General features: G+C 44.1%; 1 protein-coding gene across 1 annotated transcript in view; it reads right to left on the minus strand.

Annotated features, from left to right (window-relative positions):
- Positions 1-667: 667 nt before the first annotated feature.
- The window catches only part of LSG1 (large 60S subunit nuclear export GTPase 1), a 31358-nt gene continuing 19119 nt past the window's right edge, over positions 668-12906 (minus strand). Inside the window, exons 8-14 of the mRNA XM_055316160.1 lie at positions 12193-12606; positions 9573-9674; positions 9302-9447; positions 7554-7675; positions 4941-5020; positions 4025-4198; positions 668-1174 (exon numbers count right to left, since the gene is read on the minus strand). Of these exons, the coding sequence (XP_055172135.1) occupies positions 995-1174; positions 4025-4198; positions 4941-5020; positions 7554-7675; positions 9302-9447; positions 9573-9674; positions 12193-12606 (1218 nt within the window). The 3' untranslated portion in view covers positions 668-994. The remainder of the gene's footprint in view (positions 1175-4024; positions 4199-4940; positions 5021-7553; positions 7676-9301; positions 9448-9572; positions 9675-12192; positions 12607-12906) is intronic.

Genomic DNA, 12906 nt, shown 5'->3' on the forward strand with positions numbered 1-12906 from the left:
GATGGTTTTAAGTACCAAGGAGATCAGGGATCCCTATGCCTAAAACAAAAACTAGCTGATCATCTCCCCATCTTCCCACCCCCCTGTAGTTACCTACTGGAAAACGCAGGCTTCCTTCTGCAGGGGTGCCTCACGTGATGGGGATTTTTCAATAGAAGGTCGAGGTCTTCAGAAGCTTTTAAAAACTATTGATGCGGGACGCCTGGGTGGCTCAGCGGTTGAGCGTCTGCCTTCGGCCAAGGGCATAATCCTGGAGACCCAGGATCGAGTCCCACCATCAGGCTCCTTGCATGGAGCCTGCTCACCAGGGGTGTACTGGGTAGGTGTGGGGTCGAGAATCACTAACCTAAATAATGTTCTTGAAAGAAACCACCTAAAATTCCTGTCATGTAGGGCAGCCCGGGTGGCTCAGCGGTTTAGCGCTGCCTTCAGCCCAGGGCCTGATCCTGGAGCCCCGGGATCGAGTCCCGTGTCGGGCTCCCTGCATGAAGCCTGCTTCTCCCTCTGCCTGTGTCTCTGCCTCTCTCTGTGTGTGTGTGTGTCTCTCATGCATAAATAAATAAAATCTAAAAAAATAAAATAAAATTCCTGTCATGTTTTGGCAAACTGAAACTATTTAAAGAACATGGAATGTCCAAATGGCAGGGGGTCTACAAAAACCAATACAACACGTTAGTGGCAATTTAATTTTAGGATCTTTTCAAAAAAACCTCAAAACCTCAACTTACAAATGAGTATGCATCTGTGTATCTGCTCACACACATATCCAATCATTTGCGCCCTCATCTTGAGCCCAGCCTTCTTTAGGACGAGGTTTCTGGGGCTCCGAAATGACTGACAGCGTTGGTGCTCCAAGGGGCCCCTCTACCTTGATACTGTTTGGTGTGGCTGCGTGCCACAAGAGCAGGGTCCATTCCACGGCATCACAGGCCAGAGCAGCTCCTGTTCTATTCCAGATGCACCACGCAGATGCCATTTCTGCTGTAGCCCAAGCTCACGTGTCCAGGTGCTTGTAGAGTCTACGACTTTTCTCTTTTTTATTTCTGTTGCCATGTTTTTTCCAGGGCTTCCCAGCCCTGCTCTCAGAGCTCATAGTAGCCGCAGTCACCAGGCCACTCCCAGGCTTGTAGCCCATCACAGCCTGGACGCTTTTTGTCAGAGCTCTCACATTTTCCTAGGAAGTAAGACAGCATTATTGGAGACGTAAGCACAGTATTATTTGTGGAGAACGCCAAGATTAGCCGACTTCCACTTCCTTCGCTGCTGCTTTCTCTTCCCATTCTTAACTAAGTTTCTCACATTCTTTGTCCTCAACTTTGCTTATTAGTCTCATAGCTTCAAATACCACCTATTCCCAGCCACCAAGATAGCACTCCCTTTGCCTTCCTCATCTGTCACACACAGCCAGCCACTAAGTTCCACGGATCCCAGGCTCTAGGATTTTGTGCATCTATCCCCTACTCTCCACCCACCCTGCTCTCGCCCTGGCATTAACTTTCACTGGTCTACTGCAAGGCTCCTCTCATCCAGGGTCCACACTTGCACTAGAGTTCTCCATTCACATCTTTCTCTTCCTGTCCTCACAAACCTCTGGTGGCTCCCTGAAGCCTGGGGAATCAAGTTCCTATTCCCTCACATGGTGTGCAAGTCCCCTTTATGCCTTTGTTCACACTACTCCCCCTGCCTGGAGAACTGCCCTCACCACTCCTTCCAACTGGCACATTTTTATTTGTCCCTTGGACTCCAGCTTAGATATCACCTCCTCTCTGTGCTTTCACTCACCTACTCTCTCCTCTTAGCTCCAAGGGGGAACTGTTCCCCAATCTGGATTTACAAAATACTTGTCTTGTACCTCTGCCATAGACCTAACATGTCATGCTGTTAACTTGCCCATCTCCTCTTGGCTACAATGTGACTGCCCTGAAAACAGTAATTGCATCTCACTCATTTTGGTTATTCTAGGTACTAGTGCAGTAGGCACACATAGTAAATGCTCAAAAACATTTCTGTAAACTTGTGATTTAAGTAGAACACAATGAAATAGCAAAAACAAAAAAACTAAACAAATTTTAAGTTTACTTACTTCAAAAAAAATTAATCCCATATGATTCTGTAAGTGTAAGGCAGTATTTTATCTTTTTGTTTGTTTGTTTTATAAACATTTTATTTATTTATTCATGAGAAACACAGGAGAGAGAGAGAAGCAGAGGGAGAAGCAGGCTCCGTGCAGGGAGCCCGACGCGGGACTTGATCCTGGGTCTCCAGGCACACCCTGGGCTGAAGGCAGCGCTAAACCGCTGAGCCACCCGGGCTGCCCAGTATTTTACCTTCTTCTAATAGTAAAATGTTACTCTAGAGGCTAAAGCTTTGGTAACTATAAGTTTTCAGCTTTCTTGCACATGACCTTTAGAAATATTTTGTAAACACTTAAAACTTTCATTTACTCCTGCATGCCTATAGTAGGTTCAAGAAAGAACCTATGATCCTTTTGTATACTGGTAAATTTCCTTCTAAAGGCTGCCCAGACAATTCACACCAGGAGCCACAACAATCTAAGTTCTATCTAAGCTTTGCCATTAAGACAAATGTCTTTGAATATGTCACTTACCCTCCGTGAGGCTCAATGTCCTCAGTGGTAGGTAACAAAATGAGGATAATACTATGTGCTGGGCCCGCCATAACAAACTCACTGTGTTTGAGGCACACAAAGCATCGTATAAATACAGAAAAAATCATTCTCTGGATAGAGACGATCCTTACCCTGCTCCAACTTTTCTGGCTGTAGCAGTCACAAAAGCAGAATTTAATAAATATATTAAGCATAGTTATAGGATTTAACTGTTCTGCATATAAATTTGGTCTTAAAATGCAGCATACAGGGGGTGCCTGAGTGGCTCAGTTAAGCATCTGCCTTTGGCTCAGGTCATGATCCCAGGGTCCTGGGACTCAGCCCTGCATCGGGCTCCCTGTTCCGTGGGGAGCCTGCTTCTCCCTCTGTCTGCCATTTGCCCTGTGTGTGTGCTATCAAATAAATAAAATCTTTAAAAATAAATAAATAAAATGCAGCATATTAACTGTACCTGTGATATAAACAACTGAAGTTATTAAAATGTACTGGCTCGGAAAACCCAATAAAATGGTAGGAAATATTTGCAAATTATGATAAAGGGTTTTATCAGAATATATAAAGAACTCTTAACACTCAACAGAAGTCTTCTCCTAAGAAGACACACATGTGTACATAAGCACATGAGAAGATAATCAACATCATTTATCCTTAGGGAAATACAAATCAAAATGAGATATCACTTCACATGTACTAGGATGGCTAAAATAAAAAAAAAGAAAAAATACTGGTAAGGGTGCAAAGAAATTAGAGCTCTTATATGTATTACTAGTGGGAATGTAAAATGGCACAGCCACTTTGGAAAGCTGGGCACTAACTCAAATGTTAAGCATAGAGTTACCATATGACCCAGCAATCCCACTAATTATCTACCCAAAAGAACTGAAAATATATGTTCACACAAAAGCTTGTATATGAATGTTCACAGCAGCAATATTTGTAACAGAAGAAAGGGGAAACAACCCAAATTCCACCTACTGATAAGTAAACAAAATGTGGTATATCCATTCAATGGAATATTATTTGGCAATAAAAAGGAATAAAGTATTGATACATGGATGAACCTTGAAGTCATTATGCCAAGTTAAAGAGCCAGTCACAAAAGGCCAGAGTGGGTGATTCTGTTTGTGTGGAATGTCCAGGACAGGCAAATCTATCTATGAGAAAGTAGACTAGTGGTTGGCAGGGGCTGGGGGGAAAGGGGAATGGTGAGTGCTAATAGGTACCGTGTTTCTTCCTGGAGCGATAAAAATTCTCTAAAATTATGGTGAAAGTTGCACAACTCTGAATATACTACAGACTATTGAATTGTATTTTAAAAGAGTGAATTTATGGGTATTTCAATAAAATTGCTCTTTAAGAGGTGAACAGAAGGTAAAGAAAAGCTTGAAAACTTACTTGATGGAAAAAAGTTTTATCAACAATATTTTCAATCTGTTTTGCTTTTTTATTTTCGCCTGGATGTATTTTTAGTTCACCACCATTTGTTTTGTTCTGTAGGAGTCGATGGTGTTGATGCTGGAAGGTCACAGGGTCTCTTCCAGGAGGAGGATGACAGTATAGAAGTTTACCCTACAAAGACGACAAGACGTGTAACAGCTGTGTCATCCCAGAAGAAAGAGGTCCTCAGAGAAGACCTCTTACCATGCATCCTCTGACAGGCTTCCTGCTTTCTGATGAGCTGAGCTGAGCTGAGCTGAGCTCTGTCACCTGCCTGGAGAGCCCTAACAAACTGGCTGTAATCCTTAATGTGTTCTACAGGCCTTGCCGGCCCTCGGCCCTCGGCCCTCAGCTCCCCAGCCTAGGAGGAAACCTTTCTCCTCTGTGCTCCTCTTCACCTTGTTTGCATTTCTGCTAAAGTATCCATCAGTACAGTGACGTGACCACTTAGAATATTTCCCAAAACAAAACCCGGGACAAAACTGGACAGCAGGACTATCCTAACAGGGATGCTGGGCTGGCTGCACTTGGTCCCCCGGCACTAGTTTTCTGCTTCCCACTGTAGTAAACGCTATCAACTGTGGTTGGTTTTAACTCTTCTTCTCATCTTCCACAATTTTACAAATGGTAACTAAATCCATAATTTATCCACACAAATATTCTAATTCCTTTCTTCCTGAACTGAAGGAAAGAGAGTTGGCTGCCCAATTTTACTCCTGTGCTTCCCAGAGCTCTGCCGCCTCTTGCCAATGACAATACCATCTCAGTGAGGAAATAGCTCTTTTCTAACTCAACAGGTTGCCGGCATCTAAGAGCACGCGGTGAGAAAGGAGGCCTGTTTATTTCAGAGCAACAAGGAGCCGGGCTCACTTACACTGACGAAGTCCTTCAGGATATAGCGAGCGGACCGAGACTGGTCTGGCTGCCCATGGGCGGTCATGAATCCTCGCATGTCTGGGAGGAGAAATGAATGGTGCAACACTGAAGTTAGAAGCCAGAACGTCACAACAAAGATAACCAAAGTGATGGAGGTTTGGTCTGTTACCCCACAACGATGCATCCCAACTCTCTAGCTTTAAAAAAGCAACTATCATCCTAGACAATATCCTGGTTAGCACTGTAAAGACAGCTGACAATCCAGGAGAACAGACCATATCGTTCTATCTGATAGCCTAGCACCAAGTGGTGACAGACATTCAAGCTCTCTCTACTCCCGTTATTTCTTTCATCTCTTAATTTTAAAAACATTGAATCATGGAGGCTACCCGTAGAATGCTATGTTATCACTATTATTAGCAAAACCAAAAGCAATACAGTAAGTCTTCCTGTTTAGTGATGTATCTAGGTTTTCCCAGTTTCTCAAACACACTACGGAGATCCCTCTAATACTGACTCAACTAGAGGGAGTAGCAGAGCATTGTGGTTAAGAATATGGGCTCTGGCAGACGTGGGATTCAAAACTCAGCTTCCTCACCTACTAGCTGTGTAGCAGGCTCTTCCAGTTTAGAAGAAAACAGAACTCTAGTTCACACAATACACAAAAATACATTTAGGCAGATTAAAAATCTAAAGGAATATAAAAAAAGATATCACAGGGAAACAGTTTTGTCCTTTTGAGATACAGAAGACCCTCCCAAGCAAAACACCAAATCCCATCAAGCCAAAAAGGAGAAAAAAAAAAAAAAGCCCATTAAAACTGTTCACTTCTACAGGGCTAAAGAAACCACAGCGGAGTCCTACAAATCATAAAAAGAAAAGATGCGTAACAAAGGTGATTCCCAGAAGAAAGAGAAATGGCTACATATGGACAGATGTTCTGTTTCACTAATATTTAAAGAAAGGCAAATTAAAAATCCTTTAGCAACATCTTTTAAAATGAACTGAGCCTGGGTGGCTCAGTTGGTCGGGCATCAGCACAAGTCGTGATCCCGGGGTCCTGGGACTGAGCCCCGCAATGGGCCCCCTGCTCCACAACGGCCTGATTCTCCCTCTCCTGCTCCCCCGCATGTGCGCTCTCACTCTATCTCTGTCAAATATCTTTAAAATGATAAAATGAACTGCCAGAAATTATTCTTTACAGAGCGACAGCAAGTGATAGGCAGAGACACAGGCAGAGGGAGAAGCAGGCTCCCTGCAGGGAGCCCGATGTGGGACTCGATCCCAAGACCCCAGGGTCACGCACTGAGCTGAAGGCGGCGCTCAACCGCTGAGCCACCCTAGCTGCCCATTTTTAGTTTCTTTTTTAAAGATTCCACTTATTTGACAGACAGACAGCACACGTGGGGGGAGCGGAGAGGGAGAAGCAGGCTCCCCCCTGAGTAAGGAGCCTAACGTGGGGCTCAATCCCAAGACCCTGAGATCATGATCTGAGCTGAAGGCAGACACCCAAATGTCCCCAAGGTCTTTTTTAGTTCTTGGATTTTGTGACTACACTAGTCTCATCACAAATGCTTACTTTTTATCCTCTTTAAGTCTCCCAACTAAATCAAGTTCAAGTCCTGGTTTAAGTGTGCTTCATATCAAATCATCTTTGTGAGAAAAATACACACTTTTCTTTGTACCAAATCACTCAAATAACTTGAACTCCTTCCCAGCTGGTGGCCACTGCTTTAAAGGCATGCCATAAACGCACAGACATGTTTCTAACATTGCTATTTCTTTAGGTAGACAGACACAGGTTCCTCTAGACCACCTTTAAAGTTTATATTTAAGGTAAATAAATCACAATCAGTTGGAAATGATAGGCTGATAGCTCCCATGTAGAACTGGGTTAAAACATGGAGATGGGAGAGCTGTAGACTCATTCTAATGTCAAGCAGGGTTTCCCAGGGAGTGTTGGAAGGGGAGGGAGGCTGTTGTGTGTCCCTGTCCTGACCACAGTGCTCTGTCCCAGTCAGGGCTTTCCTTTCCCATGCTGCCCTCACAGTCTCCTATCCTGCTATGACAGCATATTCATTTTCTTCCCAATATCCCTTTTCCTCTCTGTTTGGGACAAGACTCCGGAGAAAGCCAACAAAGCCTCAGCCAGAACCCCGGTCTCCACCTGGGTTCAATCAGCACAGTGAATGCCCTAAGGGCCTTATCTTAGAAGCCCATGACAGCTGCTGGCATGCCCCCTGCTCCCCGTGGTGGCTTTCAACTCTGTGCACAGGGAGGGGCACTAGCGCTGCAGTGAGGGTCTGCAAAGGGCAGACCTGAGGAAGAGGCCAGGGATTCGAATCATGTCCTTCTCTAAGTCGAGAAAGCACTTAATCCTGAAGTGTTATACCACTCAGGCAGCAGTCAGCCCTCTCCCCCTTCCTGGGGCATTCTGAACCCCCCACCAACGCAGCCTGTGGGCAAGGCCAACAGAGACAACAAAAGCAACAACAGTGGAGGATGACATGACAAATGCTAAGGAAAAATGTGAATTTGTATCTTCGCAGGAGTAGTTCTCTCATTTACTAAGTTATAGTTTGGTCATGTTTTAAAATAAATCACAACTCACATCCATAAGCTGTCAGTAGTTCTTCTGATGTTGGAGGTCGATGGGGATCTTCATCCTCTCTAGGCTTTATAATATTAATGCCATAGGTAGCTTCTAAGACATGTCTCGGAATATTCTGGCAAATGTAAGCTCGTCAAGGAATCCATTCCCTTCAACTGACCCCTCCCAACCTTGGCTTCTGACACATGCTTCTAATTCAACATTTCTAGGACAGAAGCCCTTTTACCTCTCCAGAAAAGAAGTGTAGTTACTCATTAATTTTTGAACACTTTTCTCTTTAAACACCATTCTACCTCGTACCAGGTTATTTACGCGCATGCCCCATATGCCCCCCAGACTGTCGGCAAGGGCGGGGTCCATGGCTGATTCATGCTTGTGGTCTCCGCAGGAGCCAACCTAATCTGGCTTATAATAAATGCTCAGTACACGCCTGATTCACAGAGAAGCTGAAAATACACAGAGGAGCATTAAATACTCTAACACCTGTGTTCTCAACTCTCAAGAGGTAGTAAAAATGTCATCTACTATACAAACTGTTGAAAATGCAAACTTTAAATGCTGTACCAGCCCGTCCCACCACCGCAGCCCGTCCCGCCTTCCAGATGTAAGTGGAGTTTGTGGTGCAGCCGCCAGCCCACTTCTCAGGCTTTCACATTCCCAAATGTCTGTCAATATAAAGTACTATTCTGTGAAATGACAGGTTTTTACAAAATTGGTGTTATACCCGTATATAACATTTTGAGATTTACCCAGGTCGCTACAGGTAGGTTTAGTGCAGTACTTTTATACAGCATCTTAGCGATATATCGTATTTTATGTATCCTGGTAAATGAATTCTCTCTCATTATTTCTTACAGAAAGAGAAATTGAATTGGGGTGCATACAGAGCTGTGGCCTTCAGGGCAGGCATTAAGGACTTGTCAAGACTGTGCAAGGCCAGAAATTTTACCCTACTTAGAAAGTACCAAATCATGTGCCGGTTTCACGCAGTCTCCTACCTTCCACCAGCACCCCTGGAACAGTTAACAGACTAACCTGCTGGCTTGTAAGGAGGGTCAAACCTTTACACCACGGTTCTCAGCAGATCTACCTATGAATATTTTTTCATGTCAGACACTGTCCTAGATCTTCACATAAGTTAACAAGTTAACTGGTTATGCCGGGAGGCAGCAGAGTTCCTAACTAGTACACGTTAGCTGTCCTATCTTGCAAACTGTCTAACTTCTCTGTGCCTCACTTTCCTGAAGCTTGAACAAATGGGAACAGCAGCAATACCCACGTCAAGGGGCGCTTTAAGAGTTAAATGAAATTACTTGGTAAGTGTTGTGTGAAGCACACAGTAAGCATACAATAAACATCATTAAATTGGCTATCATTAAATTCTCACAACCAACTGCAAAGTAGCTATTACTGGCATTTTTCTGAAAAGAATGTTTTCTAGAAGGTTAAGCAATCTTACCAAGGTCACACAAATAGTCAAACACCAGAGTCAGGACTCAACTCGGGGCTGAAATCCACAGCCTGGGCTCTTCCATTCATACAAGGGACACTGCTGCCATCAGGACAGAAGGTTCTACTTCTGCAGTCCTGACGCTACCTCACTGTATAAACTTGGGCAGATCACTACTGAGTAGTTCAGGTTTCTCCGTCAACAGCAATCCTAAATACATCCAATGCAAAGCGGGGTCCCAAACCACCTGAAGCCCTAATATACACATAATAACCAGTCTTTGCAAAGCAGAAAGGATATTAGTGACACAGGAGGGACGTGGTCTCTCATTTGGTCGATTGGGAGGATTCCATTGCAGATCATCTCTGCCTTGGTGGAGACAAAGGATGGCATCACCAGGCCTGGGCAGTCACATAAGCAGAGGCCAGGCTCCACATAGAGAGTCTGAAAGACAAGGGAGAAGTTTCTGTCCGGCACACAGCGGAGGAAGGGAAAAGAGCAGCACACAAGTAGTGAGGACCTTCAGAGAAACACCCAGAGAGGGGCACTGGCTGGTGCTGCAGAAATACCTGGAAATGCTTGGTGTGGCCGGGTGTGGCAGACACAGACACTTTCTTGTCACCCATAATGGTGTTGATTGTGGAACTCTTACCAACATTCGGGTAGCCCACCTGCGGGAGACACCTAAGTTACTCAAGAGTCAAACAGTACACCCATCGAGCCAAAGATAATATAAACACAGGGCAGCAGCAGCTTAAGTGTTTGGCTGCTTCAAAAGATTATTTGAAAGAGACGCTGTTTGTTGACAGTTTCCTGCCCTGTGGCATGGGTGTACGTACTCAAGACACGTTTCCAGTGGGGAACAGTCAAGCTAAGTACATTTTATTGGTATTGGTCTTGCTGTAACAGCAGGTGTTACAGTAATCCTCAGCTCTGTTTCCGGTTCCCCCCACAATGTCCCATCATGCAGGCATCTCACGGTTTCTGTATTTTCCACACAGGGGGTGAAGTCAAGGATCAGAATAGGTATTTTAACCATCACAACATACAATTCATTTTTAATTTTTAGTAACCTATTAGCAAGCTTCTGTCTTACTGGTTAAAAATTTTAAGTGGCATACTGACTTGATAGGTGCAAATAAGCTACTGAAGTTCTTTGGTTACACTTAGCAGAATCATATAAGGGTTTGCAAATAAATGCTCAAATCGTGCCAGCCTTGCTCCAGGCTTTTTCTCAGACTTTTCCATGTGCCTCTAAATCCAATTCCCTCTTACGTGGTTCCAAGAATCCTCCATCAGTGTGACTAGAAGATTATAAATACCGACTCCATTGATCAGAAGCGCCCAAACCTTCCACCTCTATTACAGGCCTCTTAACAGACAAGTTTCACTATTCTGGTTTCCACTCTCACTGCTCTCCACACTTAGCCATGCTGTCACCTACTGTTCCATGAATTTATTTCCATTCCTGGGGCTTTGCTTAAACATTTACCTTCTGTTTGTCTGGAAGGCCCTTCCACTGCTGCTTTGTTGAAGCCTAATGTTATACTTTAAGGTGCAAGCTCTTACATAAAAATTTCAGATAACTGTTCATTAATCTCAGTATTTTTCTCATGCTTTGTGCTTATTTGTATTTTGATTCGATGACATATTACTATTTGTATAGATGCCTTTTGCTGGTGGGGTGCTTTTGTGGCTGTCATCTGCTCCACTTTCTGCAGTTCAGGCTCCCTCACTATACACTCCAAAGCCGCTGGCTGTCCTCCTCTCTCACTCACCATACTTGGAACTACATGCTCTGGGAGGGTGGGGACTCTGTCTGGTCCCCTGATACATGGCTAGGGACCAGCAGGATGCCTGGCCTGTGGCAGGTGATCAATAAATGTTCACAGCAGGAGTAAATTAACCTAGTCTCAGGTTATCTAGAGTAAAACATTCAGAAAATGAAGAGTCTGTTTAGCATCTCCATACATGTGAGAAAGAAAGAAACTACCTTTTAGGGAAGCTGGGCTTTCTGATGGCATGTAGAAAATGAATTTTTAGCAATAATATAAAGGAATGAAGCTGAAAGAAATGACATAAGTTCCCCAAGGTTTATTGCAAGTGAATCCATTCACAGTAGCACTAGGTCTGCCTGGCTCCAGGGGCAATTCCTTTAACTAGTGCTCTATGTCTGTCTCTCTCAAATAAATAAATTTTAAAAATAAACAAATAAATATACATATATTTATTTATAAATCTTTTTTTTTTTAATTTATTTATAAATCTTAAAACAAAGATGTTGACCTGCTACAATCAGTGACTAGACTTAGGCGGGAGGGGGGTATGCATGTAACTTAAGAGCTAGAAGATTTTAAATCTGCCACAATCTATTTCTCTCACAACTTTATCTCTTGTATGAGGCCTTTAACATACCTTCTCTAACATCTTATGTTTCCTTAGCTAAAGATGGGACCTCTGGAGCTGTGCTGTCTTTAAAGTCCAAGCACTTCTCACAGCCACCTCTAGAATTAGCATATACACAGCTGGGGATGTGATCTCCTTTCCCTTGTTCTTAGGCAACTAAAGCGGCAGCCATGCTTTGCCTGGCCCGAAAGATGCTGGGATTCTCCTTAAAATGCAGGTGGAACATTTACAGTACAAGCTGGCAAGGACCACTTCACACCAAAAGCTGATAGAGGGTAAGATTACTGAACTGGAAGTCTGAAGACAACCTTAGAAGTTTTCTCATTCTACTACCTCTTGGTAAGCCACACGTGTGGTAGGGCTGAACTGGAAGACGGGAGAAGATAATTAATAGGAATAGGGGCATAACCAGTGTAAGCCTTGAGAGAGCTCGTTCTTTAGAGTTGGGCTTTACCTATTCCCACAGTGCCAGTGGGCAACAAGAGGGCAATAACGTCTCCTATGACACCAAAAGCTTGGTTCAGCCCTTGGGTTCCAGTGTAGCTACCAACGGATTGGAAATAAATAGTGGGGTGCCTGGGTGATGCAATCAGTTGGGTAGTCAACTCTTGGTTTCAGCTCAGGTCAAGATTTCAGGGTTGTATGATTGAGCCCTGTGCACTGGGCTCTGCACTCAGTGCAGAGTCTCCTTGGAATCCTCTCTCACTAAAATAAAATACATCTTAAAAAGCAAACAAAAAAGGTACCCATGCAGTAACAATCTCAGGACCCATTTCATCTTACCAGTCCAACCGTAAGTTGTCCGTCTTTCATCTTCTTCCCAGTGTGTAGCTGCTTAAAGATTTCCAACAATTCCTGCCTTGATACCAGATGGCTAAAATTGTGTGTGCTCCTCTTCCGCAGGGTGTTCCTCCCCTGAGCCTCAGAATCCGCAGTGCAGCTTCCCTGCCAGTCCCGGCCATAGGCCTCTTCGTTGGGGTTGCCGTCCTCTTCCGAACATGTCTGCCAAACCTCCTCCTCCTCCTCCTCCTGACAGTCCTCATACTCACTGGCATCTTCATCACTAGTGGTAACATCACTAAGTGAGAGGGAAGCCCTGTCTGGGAGATGTCTAGGCTCACTGCATGGGACTGCAGCCTCTTCACAACCGGACTTCTCAGACTTGTCTGTGTTGGCTTCTCCAGCACTCCAGTTCACCTGTTTTCAATGAAATGAAAGAAACCAAAAAGCTCAGAAGGGACAACAATGGCACCTTTCACTCTAGTGAAAGTACTCAGGGTTGGTTATCTCAGATGAACAGAGGGGAAGCCAAGTAAATTATAAAGGAAACCAGAAAAGGTGAAAATAGGGAGACAAGGCAGGCCTTTTGGTGAAAGGACACAATAAACTATTAACAGTAGTGCCCTCTGGAGACGGGAGGGGCAGTGGACCTTCACTTTATACATTTCTGTATCATCTGAACTTTGTACAATGTCTGTTACTTTTGTATCAGATGTA

This window comes from Nyctereutes procyonoides, unplaced genomic scaffold, assembly GCF_905146905.1.
Source record: "Nyctereutes procyonoides isolate TBG_1078 unplaced genomic scaffold, NYPRO_anot_genome, whole genome shotgun sequence".
Taxonomy (NCBI): Eukaryota; Metazoa; Chordata; class Mammalia; order Carnivora; family Canidae; genus Nyctereutes; species Nyctereutes procyonoides.